Source organism: Mus caroli, unplaced genomic scaffold (genome assembly GCF_978045245.1).
Source record: "Mus caroli unplaced genomic scaffold, Mus_caroli_1 scaffold_1, whole genome shotgun sequence".
In the NCBI taxonomy this organism is placed as follows: domain Eukaryota; kingdom Metazoa; phylum Chordata; class Mammalia; order Rodentia; family Muridae; genus Mus; species Mus caroli.
This window is the reverse complement of record NW_028227256.1, coordinates 147,033,686-147,054,202: the sequence shown is the minus strand read 5'-3', so window position 1 is coordinate 147,054,202 and position 20,517 is coordinate 147,033,686. Positions and strand designations below refer to the sequence as shown.

The following is a 20,517-nucleotide window of genomic DNA, read 5'->3' as shown; positions in this document are numbered from 1 at the left end:
CTCAGATTATGTAAGGGTTTCCAGAAATGAAACCGAAGAGGTGACTGAGGGGTCTCGGGACTTCTGGGGACTGCTTCATCCTTTGACTAAGTGGGGTCTCTCTTTTTAAGGGGCACCCAGAGGGGACTTGTTTGCCTGTTTGTTTGTTTGTTTGTTTGTTTGTTTTTTACTCTATTACCTTAGTGAAGATTTTAAGGTGAACTGGAACCCTGATTAAATAACTTTAATGAAATAATTTACTTGCTCAAAGAGTTGTTTGATGTGAGAAATTTTACTACTAAAGTGAGCTATGTGAAGATACAAGAGATGAGTTCAGATAAATCCAGTCAAGCTCTAAAAACATCCTTATAAAGAAAACAGTGCGATTTTCTTAAATTAGCTTACCAAATGCAGCCAAAGTAGGACGTACCGAAGCCATAGAGACACACAGGAGAAAATGTTTAAGGAAAGAAAAGTGCAGATAGCAGCAGAGCAACCCAAAGTGTATGACAACTGGGCTGTGTCTTTCTTACTGCCTGCCTCTGCTGTGCAACAGAATTACTGCTGTCACAGTTATAATAGGAAAAGAAAAATCACATTTTGAGTATTTTATTTTGTTGAATTTTGTAGTTATAACTAATGCCAGTAAAAGTGAAATTTAACCTCTCAGGAATTTACTACCCTTTTCATTATGTAACTGTCCATGCATCTGCTATTTATGTGAGCTTAACAAATATAAAGAGAGTAATATGGGAAGCTGCATGCCACACCCCTTGGTTTTTTGAGCTTGCGTTTTCCCCAAGTGGTTCTGTGAGTAAAATTGCTAAATTTGGATCTAGTGTATTGTGATTGAATAAAGAAATATAGTTTTTTCTATTTGCTAGCAAAGAAAAAGAAAGTCACTACAAAGCATAGTGCACATGAACCAGCAGAAAGTCTGATTTTCCTACAAATATTAATCACAAGAATTGTTGTCAGGTTTCACAAATTAGATGCATTTCCCCTGGGAAAAGGAAGGTGAATTGTTAGACCAGCTTTTACCACTATGTCGATGTCAAGGCTATGTAGTGCTTCTTAGCTTTCATAGCTGGTCTTAGTATGCTTTGAAAAAAAAAAAAAAACACATACTGGAAACCGACAGATGGTTTTCAGTGTTGGCAAAAAAAAAAAAAAAAAAATCAGAAGTTAAATAAAGTGAGTATTTGTTCTCCATGTTCTGGAGACTGTTTAGTAGATCATTTGTAGATCTGGTTTTGTCCTTTATTCTCTTTCATAAACACTATTTAAAAAATATAATCAAGCAGTTATTAAAGTTACAATGAACTCATAAGAGCCCTGGCCTTAAAACTAGGAATTGATAAATTTACGCTAATTTTGTTTACTGGGATACTATTTCACTCAGTGATACATTTTTTAAAAAACTAGCGAATCTGATAAGTCTTCACTTACAACACTAAGGCTAAAGTTCCAGGTAGTCTCAGTAGTCCTCCTCCTGTAGTTTTGCTCAGATCACTTCTCTATAGTTAAAAAGGAATGCGACCACCACATAGCCCTGGTTGGCTTGGAACTGGCTTTGAACCCGGAGAGTTCTGCCTGCCTCCCACCTCCTGCGTGCTGGAATTAAAGACTTGCACCAATACTCCCTCATCTGCCCCGTAAATTTAGTTGTGAATCTGATCCCCAAGATGTCTCAATGATTTTGTCTTCTTCCCATAGAAAATATTACAGCAAAGCACATCGTGAGTAATGACAGCTCCGACAGTGATGACGAGGCCCAAGGACCCAAAGGTGAGAGAGTGAGAGCTTCTGGGAGAGTGTGAGCGGAGGAGGGAGAACATTGTCCATCCAACCCATCTCTATGTCTCTAAGCACTGATGACCTTCTAAGTCCTGAAGTGTCAGCATGGGGGCTATCCAGAGGCAGACAGGACTGTTGCATAGAACATGAGAGGCAACACAATCACACCTTTCCCTTGCTTTTAACGTCTCACATATATGTACATACTCCAACAGATGGGCCTGTCTGAGGTGGTGCCCGTACTGAATTCTGTCCAAAGCCCAATTAACGAGCTGGGACCTCTTAGTGTAGAAAGTGGGACTGGGGAATATGTTTAGTGTCTTTAACATTTGTGAAAATATTTATATTTAAATAGTCATTCAGCCATGTGAAAGGTCTGCCTGGGCTCCTTAGCTTTCTGCTATGGCTAATAAACCAACTCTAAGTAAGAACACAGTGGTAAAATATGTTAAAAGCATCAAGACTTGTTGCACATTTGACCTGTGGGTATCAGGGATTCATTTTGCATTGGGACACAGCAGCAAGATATCAGTTTGGTGTGGGTCAGAGTGGTCAGCAGGACATTTGGGATGAGGATGAAGGTGAGGAGGATGAGTGAGGATGAGAGAGATTGGTTGCAGCATCATGGTATTTGTTGTTAATGAACAAATGAGAAGATTGCATATGTGGACAACTTTCCAACAAAACAGTTGATAAAAATGCACCCAATAGTTCAAACATACACACACACACACACACACACACACACACACACACACACACACCCATCCCAGTTATCACTAAAAAGTAAGATTCTCTTCTCATAGCCAGGTTGCTCTTATGTCTTTATAAGACAAGTTTATGCAAGGCTCAGAGCAGTTACCTCACCACAGGATGTAGCTGCTCCTGACCATGGCATAGGGAAGAATGTGCTATGTCTTATAAACACACACACACACACACACACACACACACACACACACACACACACACACACACACACACGGGAGGGGGAGGGAGCAAGAGAGAGGGAGAGAGAGAGAAATAAAAAATAAAAAATAAAACAAAAAACTAAAAAGCAGCCTCCCTTCTGGCATCTAAGCCTTTAGCAGGGTGGTGCCAAACTAGGGTTCAGTGCTGGGTTACCGATTTGACTGTTAGCCCTGCTTAATAGCTGAAGCCCTGGAAAGACCCCAGCCCGCAAGAAACACACCTTAATTTGAAAGTCTTCATTTAAAAGTTCAAATTTTACATTTGGCTAGTTGATCAGACTTGCAATTTTAAATTTGTTTTTGATGAAGGAAACAAGCCAAGTACAAAGGGGCCCTATGCCCTATGTCTAGTATTTTGAGAATAGTTAGGAAAGGTCATGGAATGGACGTAGCTGATTGTTACTTACTGAGTAAATCACATGAGTGACCAGGACATTTAATCACAATTCAGCAGTAGCCAGTTTTTGAGGCTGAGAGGTTTAAGAACGTTGAATTTGCTGTTTTTGTTTTAGTTTTGTTTTAAGTTAGAGGTTGACACTGTGAATATTTTTTTTTTCATTAGTTCTTACTGTTCTTTTAAAACAAGCATTTTAGGTTCCATGAAAGATGGAACAGATAGGTCATTTTGGTAAATCTCCTGCCCCATTCTCTCCCAGACAATGCCCCCTCCCCGCCCACACTATACCTTGTTCCATCAGAGTGGTGCTCTCTGTTACATGGATGCCCGTCAGTGGACATGTCCTGGTCTCTCTGCGCTTGCTTGCAGGAGAGTTCCCTCTGGGGGTTATGCCCAATGTGGGTGATGCACTAGAGTGTCACATGGAGTCATTTTCCAGCTCTCAAAATCTTCTCTACCTAAGTAACCATTGGTCAGCTGGGGAAAACTAATTCCTTTGCTCCCTCCATACTGTTGTCTCTCCCGGAGTGGTATATAATTGGAAACATGCCATCTGAATCTTTTTCAGATCCATTCCTTTTTTCTCTATAATGAAGAGTTACTCTGATGTCTGCTTACGGCTTTATGTGTGTTTAGTATATATTTATTGGAAATTGTAGAAGTTGAATATAGATGCTCATCTTTCAAAGCACACGAGGTGGTGGTGGGTGGAGAGAGTTGGCTCAGCAGTTAAAAGCATTAGGTGCTCTACCAGAGGCCCCTGGACTCCTGTGGCAGCTTACAACCGGCTGTAACAACAGTTCCAAGGGATCTGACGCCCTCTTCTGGCCTTCTCAAGCAATACATGTAAATGTGCAGACAAAAACACCATAAAGTACAAATAAGGTTTTTTAGAAATTAAGAAAAATAACCCATGGGTCTGGAGAGATGGCTCAGTGGTTAAGGGCGCCGACTGCTCTTCCGAAGGTTGTGGGTTCAAATCCCAGCAACCACATGATGGCTCACAACCATCGGTAATGAGGTCTGATGCCCTCTTCTGGGATGTCAGAGGACAGCTACAGTGTACTTACATGTAATAAATAAATAGATCTTAAAAAAAAAAAGAAAAATAACCCATTAATACACAGAATTTTATGTGTGCGTGTATAGTTATGCACTTGGTTCCTAGATGCCAGAGCAGAAGTGTTCTGATCAGGTGTTCTTTGACACCGATAAGATTATGCTGCAGTTTGCCAGCTGTAAGGCTTTCTATTCCCAGCTGGAATCTAAGGCCAGCCACTTCCCTGAGAACTTTACCCTGAGATCCAAATCACAGTAACTCTCATTATAATTCTGTGCGATTGACTTCCTAATGAGGAAAGGAAGGCTGGAAAGTGGTTCCTTCAAACTCACTAACGGTGGAGAGGATTAGAGCACAGAATGAGCCCTCCCCTAGAGTTGATCTGGGCATAGTTTGCGAGGAGGAAATCATTTGTCATTGCTTCTCTGGACCACTGGTGAATTTTAAAACACTTTATATCATTTGTTTAAATTACAGAATTTTAAATCCCCAGGCTTTATAAGCAGGTCATAAGATCGATGCGTGAGAGTGTTTATTTATCAGCAGTCAGATGGTGGGTCTGCTGTCCTGCCTAGCTTTGTGTAATCCTCGGATGTTTATTAAGCAGGATATGGACTCTTAGGAAAAATTAGAAAACATAGGTGGTATGAAGTAATATGGACTCTCAGTGTGTGTCTGTGGTGTGTGTGTGTGTGTGTGTGTGTGTGTGTGTGTGTGTGTGTGTTGGATGAAAGAGAGCTAGGGAGAGGGAGAAGGAAGAAAAATTTTTATGTGAAAAATTTAAATTAATCCAGAGGTTTCAGTGAAGATTATAGACTGACCTTGTGTGTAGGTAAAAGGTAACTATGAGGACTTGAAAACAAACAACGACTGGGCGTCTATATTATTTTATTGCACAAAAGCCCTAGAACTTTAGTTTTAATTTTGATGATTAACAAAGCTAATAATAGCCAAAACCTGTACATTTGGCATGTGTGTAAATATTTGGCGTGTGACATATTCCTCCCCTTCAGGCACTGAGAATGAAGAAGCTGAAAAAGAATACCAAAGCGACAACCAAGCAAGTTGGGTCCATCGGATGCTAATGGCCTTGGTGAGTGACTCAGCTTTATTCAATACCCGAGAAGGACGCGCGGGAAAGGTGCATAACTTCATGCTGGGCTTGAATCTCAACACATCCTATCCACTGTCTCCCCTGAGAGACCTCAGCTCTCAGGATTCCTTCGACGACGAGCTCGACGCAGCGGTAGCAGGTATGTAAGCAGTGTAAGCTACTTCAGGATATCTTTATTTTGAATTGGGGAGAAGCATTGTAATTATGGCCAATATTTACCTAGACTCAATTTTAAGAACATTGACTTGTGAGAGACATTACTACTACTGCTACTCCTACTACCACCACTACTACTGCTGCTACTTTGAAGAAAAATACATTGGTTAGGAAATGGCCTAGCCATGCTAGTATAGAAAATATTCCTTGAAATACTTTCTTGATTGATCAGGGTTCCCCTAGAGACAACAGGAAACCTCTACCGTAATACTTATAGAATAGTGTAAAATAGGGAAATAGGTGCTTCCAGAGTTATTCCAAGGATTAGAGAAGCAAGTCCGAGGCTTCCAGGAGTGACTCCAAAAACACCAGACTCATTCCCCAAACGCCTCCACAGTCGTGCCTGGCAACGGAAAGAGAAGAAGCAGCAGCACAGCTATGTCTCATTTCCTCCTTTCTATCCCGTGGGCGGGTCTCTTTGGAAAAGGCCAGGTCTCTACAGATGGGATCTTTGAGGATGCGATGGAAGTTCTCTAGGCCTGGCGCCCCCTTGTGGTAACAGGGAACGTGCAGCACAGGGGTTGGAGTGGAGCCTTCTGCAGTGTCCATCTGGACAGGGAAAATTCCTCTCCAATTTTCAGGCAAGATTAGGAAACTTTGTGAAGTTGCTTGGTTAAGAATCTAGTCACTTTCACACTTGTCCCTAAGTGAAGTTCCCAAGTGTAGTAACCTTTTATTCTTCAGTTCCCTGTGACTTAAGATTAAATGTTACGTTAGCCTTGCTGGTAAGTACTATGGGATACATCTTTTACGTGGTGGCCTGAAATTTTCCTTTCAGTTACACCATCATCTTTTCTTAGTCGTCTAAATATCATTTCTTAATCATCTCTGTCTTAAGGTCATTACTATGATGCGGTAAAACTTTAGATCAGATATTTAAAACAACAACAAAACTCCCTGAAGCTTTCCCAGCGCCTTTGGAAATTATGATAGGCTTCAGAATTTGTTGTTGGTTTCTGTTTGTTTGACTTTAAGGGGAACAAATATTGCATTCTGTGTTGTGTGCACGGCCTTAAATTCTTGGATATGAGTTACCATTTTTTCTTTATTTCTTTATTTCTTTTTTCAAGATAGGGTTTCTTTGTTTAGCCCTCACTGTCCTGGAACTCACTGTGTAGACAAGGCTGGCCTTGAACTCAGAAATCTGCCTGCCTCTGCTTCCCAAGTGCTGGGATTAAAGGCCTGCGCCACCACTGCCCGGCATGAGTTACTTTTAATTATACATTTATTATCCCTAAATCTATGCATATTATCTGTAATAAAAGTCTAATTGTGATAAAGTAAGTTTACCCGAACTAAAAATGGATTAAAACATAGAGCTGGAAGTATTATTTTTCTTTTTTTGTGACTATACTGTTTGTCTTGACTGTCCTGTGGCAAATGCTTCTTTTGAAACTTGTGCTTTACGGTGACTGCTGACAGAATGAAGCAAATTATACTCATAGCTGGTAGATCTATAAAGGACCTTCAGCTACTTAACTTTCTAGACAAAGGATATCAGAGAAACCAGTTCTGTTGTCTTTGTTCCAAATGGCTCAGCAAATCTTGGCTTGGGCCACAGGTCTCAGGGTCTGGCTTCTAAGTCTTCCCTCCATCACACACCACCCATCCCTGTGGCTTCATTAGTCATTGTTTTGCTGATGTAAGAATGGAAGTTTTCTTGGTGTATACTTTGCTTCATCTCTTTTTCAGTATCATTTTGCCAAAACAGTTCATCTGAGGTTTGCACTGCATACATCCTAGCAAATGTGCCCCACATTTCAAGAACTTCCTAGTAGTTTTATAGTGTCGGATATGCTTTTATTTGTCAGTGTTAGGACCATAAGAGAAAGCACAGAATTCCAAATTAATTTTTGTTAATATTAAAGAATACATTTATGTGTATATAAACAACACAAAAACATTTGGGACATATTGAGAGTAAGCAATCATTTGTTGCTTAAGTGAGATGAGAATTGAAAGGGGCCACCCTGTATTTTGACTAGCCAAATTTGGTGACGGTAGGAATTATACCTCTTTATTGTTAGTCTTAACAGTTGTTCAAAACCCTCACCTGGCTTCTTTCTTTCATTCCTTTCTGCATTCGTCCAGAGTTTAGATGCACTTGCAACATGCTTGGACCTCAAGATTCACTGGGCAGCATGTTCTGTGTAACCACTGCTGTTGTGAAGATTAAACACACTTTAAGGCCTTTCTTCCAAGAGCTCGCTCATGGAAGGATTTCTCTGCTTTGGCTATAATAACACTAATAGGAAAGAGCAAATGAGCCATTCTGAGGGAGCTCTAGGTCAGTGAGGGCATAGCTATACACAAGTGTGGCCAGGCTGGGGATTCCCCTTGCTGTGAGGTTTGGAGAATAATTGCTGTGTATATATACCTTGTCTCATACCTTTTCCCTGAAAAAAAAAAAAAACAACCAGTTATTAGCAATTTAAAGAAGTAAAAACAACATAAGGAATGAATCATTCTAAAGTATATAGCATATGCACTAAATATTTGTTCTTGAGATTTGTTTTAGAGTATTACATTTTTGTTATCTAATTATGTGTCAGTATATGTGCACAAGGAGGCAAGAGAGGTGTTGGCTCTTTGAGGCCAGACTTCCAGTTGTGCACTGCCTGATGTAGGTGCTAGGAATTAAACTTGGGTCCTTTGCGGGGACAATTTGTGTCCTTAAACACTGAGCAACTCCTCCGGCTTCAGTGTTTGAGAGGCTCTTGACATGTTCTAATGGAAAGTTGGTTTCTGTACTTGGAAAAAGGTTTATTCTTACATCTCAGTAAATACTTCATTTAAATTATTTTTAATGTGTTTCATGTTTACTTGATTGAAATACATATGTAAAAGTTCTAATTAGTTCAATAATAAATTCCTCCAAATGTATTATTTAGATACCACCATTGCTCGACATAATTGTGTATTAGGCTGAATTCACTGAGCTTGTTAGTGTACATACAGATGAGGGTTTTCCAGAAATAAACCTTATCTTCTTCCAGTCCTGTAGGAGTTTTAGAAAAATCCCATGTTTACTGTGAAGGCTAAAAGGTTTATCACAAACTGTGATCCCTGTGGTTCAAAGGGGTTTAGTAAATTCCTGTTTATAGCTCAGTGCATAAAGTCACTTACTGTCTTGTCTGACACCCTAAGTGAAACCCCCAAGACTCATAGGAAAGATCCAACTCCCTCATGTTGCCCTTAGCCTCTATACATGGGCAGTAGCATGTGCGTGACCTCCCGTCCCACACAGAAAGAAATAAATAACAGTAATAAAAAGTAAAACAAAACCCCAAATACCCCTTCTATATTGTACAACTGAAATGCACCTTTAAGATAATGAGGAGATATTCCCCTGTTTAATTGTCCACATTCTTTATGGGACCTAAGGAAAAGTAAAGGCTTTACATTTTAGATTTTGTCCAAAGTACACATTAATATTGGAAGAGGCTTATATCTTATTCTATGGCAACTCTGCTCATACATATTAAACTTTGAGTGCCTTAAAACAGTTTCTTAGTCTAAAATGAGTAAAAAGGTGCAGTTATCTCATAACTATGACTTCAGCTTTCAGACATTTTGAAACAAGATGAATTATAAAATAATAAAAAATCGCCATATTAGTTGAGTGTAAAATAGTTAATTGTCTGTAGAAATAAATTTTGGAGGAGTTATTCATCAGTCATGTGACTTCTTTCCTGTTTACTTTGTGTTTATAGTGTTTACTGTGACACACATTATCTTGACTAAGATGTGGATATGAGATAATTCAGGCCAGAGTTCAAGACACAGATATCCAAATATTTATCTGTTGTAAATTGAATCTATGTGATGGATTCATCAGATACAACTTAACTCTTTAAGGCAGAATTCTCAACTGGTGGGTCACTACGCCTTTGGGGTTGAACCTTTCATGAGAGGCATATATCAGATATCCTGCATAACAGATATTTACATTAAAATTCATAATAGTAGTAAAATTATAGTTATGAAGTAGCAACAAAATTATTTTGTGATTGAGAGCCAGAACTGTATTAAAGGGTCGAGACATTAGGAAGGTCATGACCCACGGCTATAAGGAACCATTACTGACTTATAGCAGTGTTGTTTCTGTGTATGTCAGAGAACCAGATTAACTCACTCACAGGCTTGGGGAGTTTGTGTGCTTTCAATCACAGGAGCATGTTTGCCCATTGTAGCCTAAAACACATTTTCCACATATTAGTACTTGTCGTCACATGATAAATTGGTCCTAAGAGTACAAATATACTTTCAAAACCCGATCTCCTCCCAACCCCCATCCCTTCCTCATAAAATACTGGGAGAGTCTACTGAGTTTAGGTCCTACTTTGAGGGCTCTAATACTTTCAAAGCCAACTGACACTTAAAACCCAACCAGGCCTTTTAATAGTTGGATATCTTCACCAATTAGTTGGCATAATTCCTAGTTTGTTATAAAGTAACAATGAATGGTAGCTTACTGTGGGGATTAAGAGGCTCTTCACACAAACCATTGTTATTCCCAGGGATGGCAAGGAGAATAGTAATATGCCATCTATATGGCTATTCCTGTAAGATATTCAATTCTGACTTGCTGAAATCTGTTTGATGATGAAAGTCTTATTTTGTATGCAGCACTGCAGTTAATGATTCCCAAACGTATGCTGATGGCAACACAACAAAGGTGGCTCAGTGTCAGTTTATCTTGGAGGCAGGACAGTGGCACTCAGTTGCATGCTGTTTAGGAACCCACCTAGAACATGCTCAGCTCCTCAGAGACAATCTTGGGCTTAAGAAAGGGAGACAGCTGGTTTTCTGACCTGTTTTTGATGACTCTCTTAACTAAAACCAAAAAGAGAAAACACTGGGTTTGCAAAGCCAAGCTACTTATGAATTCTTGTGTTTTATTATACTAGGAAACCTCTCTGCAGTAAACAAACATTTAACGCTGTGTTTACCCATGCTCAGGTGCTACTGATGTGTTGCCATGGAGCTTGAAGGCATTCGTGGGTCATCTCTGTGCTCTCCAGTGGCTGCCTTTTGAACTATCTACTACAAATGACTTCAGTGTTCTTGACTGTATGCTGCTCTCTCCTTAGCCTTTGTACTTCTATGTTGTCAGGTCTTTGAGGCAAGGGTTCTGAAATTATTAAATAGACAATTCCAGAAATATTGGTTCTGTGGTTCTATTCCAGATCAAGGATGTCATCTCAGAACGGTCTCCTGTGGTCATGGAATAGGTGGATGCTCACTCCTCCCTCACCACGGTGTCTTCTGATACTTTTGCCATGGCATTCCTCACTGCCATGTCCTGTCAGTGCATTTACTTACAGTAGTGACAGTAGCCTCACAGCATCTATCAGTGTGTACTCGGCTTGTTCAGTCCCCAGACTTGTGCCTGAATGTGGACACACAACTAGTGCTTATGGAGTGTGCTGTTTAGACTTTTATCTTGGATCCTTATCTCATAGTATAATGTCCACTCAGTCCAGATGGAGGCAGATGGATCTGTTCCGACTCTGCCTCTTCCCAGATGTTTCATTTTAAAGATGGCTTTTATTTTGTTTCATCCTCCACTTCTAAATGTCCTCTCCTTTGCCTCTCTGACAAATAATTAAACAAGATGATGTCTGAAGAAATGCTTTCAAGTCAGTTAAGACACTGTAATAGCATATAATACTATCAAAGGCATCATGGCTAGTGTCAATACTGGAGGCTGAGCTAAGTTCTTCCCTTAGCATCTTATTTCATCATTGCTTTCATTTTGATACTACAGATGAAGAAACTAAGACTTAATGCTATTCATTTAACTACATTTGTTAGTGTTCAACCTATACCCGAGTCTAACAAAGCTGGGGAACCTATCCACATGATGCTCTGCCTCTCAAGTATAAGATAAACATTTGTATATCTGAACTAATGTCAAATGACCACTTCATTCATTCTTCCCGTGCCTTTCCTTTTTAAAGATCCAGATGAATTTGAACGAATATATGAACCACTGGATGTCAAAAGCAAGAAGATTCATGTGGTAGATAGTGGGCTCACATTTAACCTGCCGTATCCCTTGATTCTGCGACCTCAGAGAGGTGTGGATCTTATCATCTCCTTTGACTTTTCTGCAAGGCCAAGTGACACCAGTCCCCCTTTCAAGGTAAGGAGGACAATGCTCAGGGTGCACCCCACAGTGGGCTGGGTGCCTGTTACGGTTTGTATATGCTTGACACAGGTTGTGGCACTATTAGGAGGTATGGCCCTACTGGAATAGGTGTGTATTTGTGGGCATGGGCTTAAGACCCTCATCCCAGCTACCAGGAAGTGAGTATTCTGCTAACAGTCTTCAGATGAAGATGTAGAGCTCTCAGCTTTGCCTGCACTGTGCCTGCCTGGATGCTGTCCTGTTCTGCTCCCACCTTGATGATAATGGACTGAGCCTCTTAACCTGTAAACCAGGCCTAATTAAATGTTGTCCTTTATAAGACTTGGTCATGGTATCTGTTCACAGCAGTGAAATCCTGACTAAGACTGTGCCCTTATATAAGTTAAGAATCAAGGCAATACCTATATGCCAATCTGATCTGAAAAACCACTCAATTAGTAGTTCCTTCTTAGGTGACTCTAGACTGTATGAAATTGTCCGTTCAGTCTAATTGTGGCAAAAGTTCCTAGGATGAAAAGTGGATAATACTTTAAAAATGTTAATATTCAAAATATATTAATATTCAGTCTCTTTGAGGCTGTTAGTGGTATTCAACAAGAGAACAGGAATTGGTAAGATAATGGTAAGTTCTATGCCTTGTAAAACATCAGGACATGAATGTGTTGATGCTTCCTGGAGTCAGGGAACAGGGAAGTGAGTGAGTGAATGGTATATAAACTGGCCAGACATGACTGCCAGCACATTGGAAAGACTGGGCTGCTCTGATTGTGACCAACAGATAGTAAGCCCATGAGGAGGACTCCAGGGAAAAATTTAACACTGGAAGGTAGGAAATGGAGACTTGGTGGAAGATTTCCAGCAGACAAATAAAATCATGAAATTGGAATCTTAGGATGATTAACCTGAGTTGGCAGATGAAAGGCGAAAAGGTTAAAGTTATGACTTACTGTAAGCCCAGTCTAGGATAATAAAATATTGTACTATGCAAACCACAGGCAGAAACTGATGACCCATGAGGGACAAAGAGGTGGTAGTCTCCAGTGATGACTCCAAAGAGGTGGTTCTGATGGTGGAAGGCACAGGAGTATTCATTTAACCAACAGAGTGAAAAATATCAAAGCCATCACTTTATGAGTCAGAGCTTTACTACTGAATGAGATGGTACTACCACGGACTTCTAGGGTACCACTTAGTAACACAAATAAGAGAAATATTTTAAAGGGTTTAAAAATGTTTCATTCTTATGATTAAGTAGAACATATACTTAGTAAATATATGAAAAAACAGAATATACATATGTATATATCAAACATTTCTATATAAAAATGCTGATGTTTTGATGATTTGTTCCTATTCTAGTCTGTCTTTGAAGGCATGTGTGTATGTGTGTGGATGTCTGTGTGCAAGCATGTGTATTATATGTATGTGGTATACTCGTTTGAGTTTGCAACACCCACTACTTTAGGCATACATTAAGGCCAGAGCAGTATGTTAAGTATCTCTCTGTACCTTGTTCCTTTGAGAAAGAACCTCACCATCTTTGCTAGGCTGGGTAGAGAGCTAGCTGTCATGGCCTGCCTGTCTCCCTTCCCTGGCTTTTGATTGAAGGCAGTAACAGTCAAATAGTATTATAAGGACTGCTGCTTTCTTTAGAGCAGATAGGACACACTGTTAAGAAAATATCTGGTGTAAAGAGTCTCATAATTCCAAACATTATTCCTATTAGTTTCTCTAAGAAGAGCAGCCCCGTGTTTCATTTTTCTTGAGTTTCACTTTTATTACTCATTTAATAATGTAGGTATAGACTGTTACTGTTTGACTTTCCATTTAATGCCTACCTGTCAGTAGCCCCCATGATGCTTGTCTTAGTGGCCAGATCATTCATGAATAAACAGACTGAGTTTAGGGGGAAGGCTGCTTTGGTTTTTATTGAGGAACAAGTCAGCTGGGGGTACAGCAGAACTCAGGTTTACTACTGGTATATTTTCCTGTATTTTATGAAGAAATATTTCAAGCCATGTTGTTAAAACTCGTTCTAGGTTATATCACATATCATGTATTGCACATGGGTCTGGGTAACTCTTTCAATGTTCCTTTGAAGGATTCACATGCAGAGGCCAGCCACAACATTGGATCTACTTTGTCCAATAGAAGGAAAAGGAAGGAGGCAATGAGGGGGGCAAAGGACAGAAGTATCAAGGAAGCTTGGCTGGCTATGCATACATGTGTTAGGAATAATGTGTGTTAGCTCAATTCATCTCCATATAGGTCATTTGGGGGACCCACAAATAGAACAAACTAATCTGTGTTTGTCTACATTAGCCTCATTTATTTGTTGGTCATGGTCCTTGGTATAGAACTACCATGCATGTAATTTACTTCTTCACTTGGGTCTCATCATAGTCTACAAGAACTGACTCTGGGCTCACTATCCTACCAGGCCTAGTGAGGGGAACTACCCACTCAAGCCAGTCCAAGAGACAGAACTACAGACAGCAAGGCATCTTGGATGATGGAGTGGCTTGCAGAGACACATTAGCCTGGGTTAACTTTGCAAATGGCAACCCATCATGCCTGTGGAGGACTCTGACTGTTGTACCTGTAGGTTTACCTCTCCAGTTACTTTCTTAGAGTGGCTATTTAAAAAATGACATCATACATAGGGCTTAAAATTACAAAGAAGTGTAGTGTTGCAGTTCTGGGGAGCCAGTAGTTGATGAGGGTATGAGCACGGCTGTGTTCACTATTAGGATTCATGGTAGAACTGTTTGATTTTGTGGGTTCTGGTAGCTCTGCACATGCTTTGCAACGTGGTTTGGGGACCTTGGTCACTACCTCAGTTTTTACTTGATATTTTTATTTATCTATTATTAGCAAAACTGTCATGGTACTTAACCCCTACCCCACAATCAAGGCTGATCACAGCTCAAGAGACTTAATTATATTGTGAAGAGCCTTCTTCTGGCCAGTAGGATGACTCAGGGATGTTATCCTTTGACTTACACACACACACACACACACACACACACACACACACACACAGAGAGAGAGAGAGAGAGAGAGAGAGAGAGAGAGAGAGAGCACAGCACTCATACATATACACACAGACACATACATTCACATACACAAATACACAGGCATACACACACAGAGTAATGATATTATGATAATATGTTTTTGAAGAACCCTTTTCTTTAATAAGGCCACATTCACAGGTGGGTGACTAGGTTATAGGATAATCCTGTTAGGGCCTCCTTTAAGTCACTGGAGGTTAGAGCATTGTGGTGAGCACATATACCCAATATTAATTTTCCCAGAGATGTTTTTGCAAGCATATACCCAGATTTTAGTGGAGCACTAACTGCCCCAAGTGTTATGCAAGCTTTGTGTCCCCGTACTCAACTGCATTATGAGGCTCATAAAGTCTAACAAAAGCAAGTCCCTTATTAGAAGAGATGGTAACTATAACAACCAATAGTAAATTCTAAGTGGTGGTTCTGTCTGTCCGTCCTACCTTAGTTCCTTTAGTATTTTTAATGATTATATTGTTTTAAACATTAATTATTTATATGCTGTTAGGTCATCTATCTCCACAATCTTAAAAATAGGCTTTAAATAATGAGGAAATTATAGAGTAGTAAAAAAATATGTATACTATGTTTGCATACAGATGAAAATATCATTTTCTGTTGTGAAAAACCTATTTATTATTATGTATATGTCTTTGTATAGAGAAATATATTGTAGGTCCAAATTAATTAATTGGTAATTCTTGTGAAAGGGCTGTTAGATCATTCCCTAAGGGGTCACAACCCACAGGTTGAGAACTACTGTGTTAAATTATTTTAAGATTTTTGTTTGTTTTTCAATTATAATTTGGTACTCAAACAGGAGTATGGGCATTTTTGAAAGTATCCCTTTGAAAGCGGATCCCTAATTCTTTATTTGATAAGAAGCTGTGTTTGCAGTTAGTACTATGTAAGCTTAAGATGTTGACAACAGTGAAGCATCTTGGGGTATCAAGCAGCCACTGACTCTCTGATGTTGTGATTTGAGAATCAAGCCTTTTGGCTCACTAAAACGTTGTTTTTGTTTTAACTCTTTCAAATTGGGGGGTTTACTCACAGTCTGTGTCATTGTTTCTCAGTCTTACTGGAGAGAAAGGAGACGTCAGGAAGGAGACGTTTTCCATCCTGTAATCACTGCCCTTGCAGTCACCGGTGTTTAATCTTTTCCACATTGGGATTGGAGCAGAAAAGGGAAAGTTTCCATCACTTCCTGATCCCAGCATAACTCTGTCCAGCTAAAAATAGCCAGACCTTTACCTCAACTCATTCCCTTTCCTTCTTTCTCCACATAGCCACATATCATTTGGTCATCCCCTGACTCATGTTAGTAAACACTAGAAAGCTGCTTTGCCTGGCCCTCACGCAAGTTCCTTACTGTACGAGCCTTGGTCTGACTGTGGTGTTGAATAATCAGGAATGAATAACTGCGGATAGGATTAGACATGAAATAGCAAGAGGAGTTTGGCAGAACGGGGCAATGGGGGAGGAAAGAGGAATAAGAAAAGTCTTCAAGAACCTCAACCAAGAAGTTTTACATCTGTTAATTTCTTCTTAGCAAAGCAGAATCATATTCAGCAAAAACATTTTATAAAAGCAACTGCTCTCATATGCATTGAATCCCCTTTTTCTTAGATTTTATTTCTTTGTACATTTTGGGAGAATCGATCAACTTAAAGTTCATGCCTTTTTAAAAAAAAATTTCAGATTCCTTGAATATTTAGGATTTTTATTGCTTATTTTATATAATTTTCAATCTCTTTTGAGGCTGAGAGGAGAGACCAAGAGGGCTTGAACACTATAGAAAGAACTAACTACTGGCAACTTAGGAATGATGAGTAGAGAGTAGTCTTCCCCTGGGAAGGGCACACTAATTGCTTACGCAATTCCAAATGCTTAGCAGTAAATATGTGCAAAAACGTACCATTATATAGACTGATCAGTTCTCTTTAGGGATATACCCATATACGTATATAAACACATATGCATGTAAAATTCAGTACTAAAAACGGTATAATTTCTGAATTCGGATGTACCAGATTGAAATACTTGCTGTCCACTCAAGTTTTTCAAGTCTCATCTCTAATCCTCACAGCTACGCTGTGAAGATGCGAGTGGTGATCAGTTTCATTTCGCAGAGGCAGGAAGCAAATCGCTGAGAAATGGAAAACAGTGACGCATAGGAGAGATGTGCTCAGGAGCTGGTTATGTCAGGGACAGCAGCGACACTTTAGTCCCCATGCTATCCTGTGGCTCACAATCCCCACAGTGACTTTAGGCCCCCTCACATGTTTGGTGCCTGGTAGCTGTCGTGTCTAGGCAGCGGGTCTTGGATCATCTAGTTAGCATGTATCTGTCTCAGCTGGGCCTGTCTTCTGCCTTTCCTATTTTCCCAAAATGTGGAACTATTTTCAGTTGTCTTTCTCACGGACGTAAATACATCAAAGCTTCAAATGCAGGTCTTCTCTTAAGCATAGGACATAGTGAGAGGCTCAACAGTATTTGTTGTATAAATGAGCAAATACACTGAGGACATAGTGTAGTCGTATGGCCCTGTCTTCTGGAAATGTGTAACTTTTTAATAGCACCTCTGATAGTTTTGAATATGAAAGGTTGTCCCCCACCCAACAGGGTCTAGATGCTGTACTGCTGAGAGCCATTCAACTACACTCACTGTTTTGCCCTCAGCCAGTGATGGTTAGTATTGAGCAAATCAATATGACAATAATAGCTTAAAAAACCACCATCTCTAAACATCTTTTAGTATGGTTCCTGATTTTCCTCCTTTCTCTTTCTTCTGTTTTCTTCTTTTTATCCTTATTGATTGGATATTTGCATAGCCTTTTCTGTGTGAGAGATGGTGATCTAAGTAATTCCTTTTATTCAGATTATAATCTGTGTTTTATAGCTAAGAATAGTAAGTTCAGAAACATACCCCAGGCCATGGAACTGACATTTGGACTCAGGCACCAGGCCCAATCTGTGGTTTTACACCGTGGCACTTTATAACCATGTATTTATTCTGGCTGCAGAAACTACATAGAAAAAGAAATGAGGCCTATTTTTTCCTGACAACGTTCCACATTGATTCCCCAGGTTAAATTTAGTTCTAAATTTTATTTATTTATACTTTGTATGGTGTGTGTGTGTGTGTGTGTGTGTGTGGTGTAAGTACACATTCATGTTGAGTGCATGCATATGAATGGTGGTGTACATACACATGCCTGCACCTGGGTGGGGAGGCCAGAGGCAGCTATGGAGGACATTGGTGTTTTCCTGAGTTCCTCCCCCCCCCTTCTTTGATGTAGGCTTTCTCATTGAACTCAGAACTCACTGACTTTATGCACTGAGGTCTGAAGTTGCTTTGCATTTCCCTTTCATAAGCAGAAGCCACAAAAATGCTAATTTAGAGGCATACAAATATTTTATATATATATATATATATACATAAAACTAAGTCATTTCTAAAATATGTATAATTTTATTACAAATTTAAAAATAAAACAAAAGGAAACATTGTTTTAAAAAATTTACTAGTAATACAAAAATCCAATGAAATAGGAACGTCCGACAACCCAAAGCTCTAATACTAACTGTGTGTAGTAGCTACTGAAAAAAACAACCAGCATTTTTAAAAAGTATTTTCTCTACAAGCAATCTTACCAGCTATACAAGAACGTATACCATGTTAATGGTGAACAACACTTGAATTTCACATTCTTAGTAAAATAATTTAATTGATATGCTTTTTTTTTTAATGCTTTGATGGAGATGACAGGTATAAAATCCAGTGACAGGGCATCTTAGTATTTCCATTGCCGTGATGAAACTCTGTGACCAAAAGCAACTTTGAAAGCACAGGGTTTAGTTCCTTTTATAGCGTGTAATCCGTCGTCCAGGGAGTCAGATCAGCATCTGGAGGCAGGAACCTAGAGGCAGGAACGGAGGCTGAGTCTGAGGCAGTGGAGGAGTACTGCTCACTGGCTTGCTCAGCTTGCCTTCTTACATACTCCACAACTATGTGAATATGAGTGGCAACACCCACAGTGAGCTAGACCTTCCTTCATCAATCACAGATTAAGAAAAATGCCCTGGCTCTGGAAAGAAATATTGTGTTGAAGAAGCAGAAGCAGGAGAAGCAGAAGAGGAAGAGAAAGAAGAAAAGAAAGAAAGAAAGAAAGAAAGAAAGAAAGAAAGAAAGAAAGAAAGAAAGAAAGAGAGAGAGAGAGAGAGAGAGAGAGAGAGAAAGAGAGAGAAAGAGAGAAAGAAGGAAGGAAAGAAGGAAAGAAAAAGAAGGAAGGAAGGAAAGAAGGAAAAGAAAGAAGAAAAGCTTCCCACAAGCTTGTGTACAAGCCAGTGTTACTGGAGGCATCTTGCCAATTGCGGTTCCCTTTTCTCAGATAAAGCTAGCTGTGTCAATTTGACAAAACAACAACACACCAACTGAGACCCAGAGTTTTTCCATTCTTCACTGTAAAAGTCATCAACCTCCCAAGGCTTAAAACCCATTCACATAGTTGTAAATATTTTGAACCATTTATCTTTTTCTTTAGTAAGTTCTTATTCAAATCAGTTCATTAATACATTTGTCAGATGTCTGCTGTTTAGCCAGTCCATATTGAGAACTGATGTAACGGCACTGAGGTTGTTTAAAGAGTCATTTTTACAGATATTGGCAATTTGCACAGCCCTTGAACACAGTGATTTTTTTTTTCTTTTTTGTCTTAGCAACTGCTGGCAGATAATGGATGTAGAATAGTGGACAGACCAGATGAATGAATGAAGACTGGACATTTCTAAATGCATCTTTCTCTTCCCTGCAGGAACTTCTGCTTGCAGAGAAGTGGGCGAAAATGAACAAGCTTCCCTTTCCAAAGATTGATCCTTACGTGTTTGATCGGGAAGGATTAAAGGAATGTTACGTTTTCAAACCTAAGAATCCTGACGTGGAGAAGGATTGCCCAACCATTATCCACTTTGTTCTGGCCAACATCAACTTCAGGAAGTACAAGGCCCCAGGTATGTTTCTGTAAAATTGAAGTCTGGCTGGCAGGATGTTTGCTATTAAGCTGTTGATACTATTACACTGAGATTGTCCCATGAACTGTGACTGTGGGGAATGCGCCTCTTACCATGACAAACAGCAGTAACCTGGGAGCCCAAAGCCCTTCCTTCTTTCTTTTTTACCCCAAGATTCATGTTCCTTATAATAGAGAAACTGAAAGATGAATGATAGTCTTAGCTAAAGATGATAGGGCATTGAACCAGCATCTTGGGTTTGGTAGGTGTCCAATTCATAAAGGATGTTTTAAATAGTTTGACTTTCAACTTTGTGAAATCATGAAAATCAAAATCATGGAAAATGCTTTGGGAGTATTAATTGATCACAAAACTCTCAAAAAAAAAAAAAAAAACCACACCATTACTGATCATTTTGGGAGGCCACATTGTATTTTACAGCAAAGGAGATCTAATTCAAGAAATGGTTACTCTGTTTTCTCATATCTGAAGGAGTAGGTAGACTCTAATGCATCCTAAAAGATTCTCATTAACAAAAAAAGCATTCTCCCATCCAAGTACTAACCAGGCCCAACGTGGCTTATCTTGTGAGATCAGATGAGAGCTGGCGCATTCAGGGCGGTATGGCGTTCTTAAGGCTTTAATTGCTAAATATTTCTCAAACCAGAAGATGCAGTTTTCCATTTTGTGATTAGAAACTCCCCCCGTCCCCGCCACCACACACACACTGGGTGGTAATGGGATA

General features: G+C 39.6%; 1 protein-coding gene across 2 annotated transcripts in view; it reads left to right on the top strand.

Annotated features, from left to right (window-relative positions):
* The window catches only part of Pla2g4a (phospholipase A2 group IVA), a 134,516-nt gene that overhangs the window by 102,035 nt on the left and 11,964 nt on the right, over window positions 1–20,517 (top strand). For both annotated transcript variants that reach the window (XM_021162091.3, XM_085841764.1), the window contains 4 exons: window positions 1,696–1,767; window positions 5,218–5,457; window positions 11,498–11,682; window positions 19,577–19,772. In XM_021162091.3, the coding sequence (XP_021017750.1) occupies window positions 1,696–1,767; window positions 5,218–5,457; window positions 11,498–11,682; window positions 19,577–19,772 (693 nt within the window). The remainder of the gene's footprint in view (window positions 1–1,695; window positions 1,768–5,217; window positions 5,458–11,497; window positions 11,683–19,576; window positions 19,773–20,517) is intronic.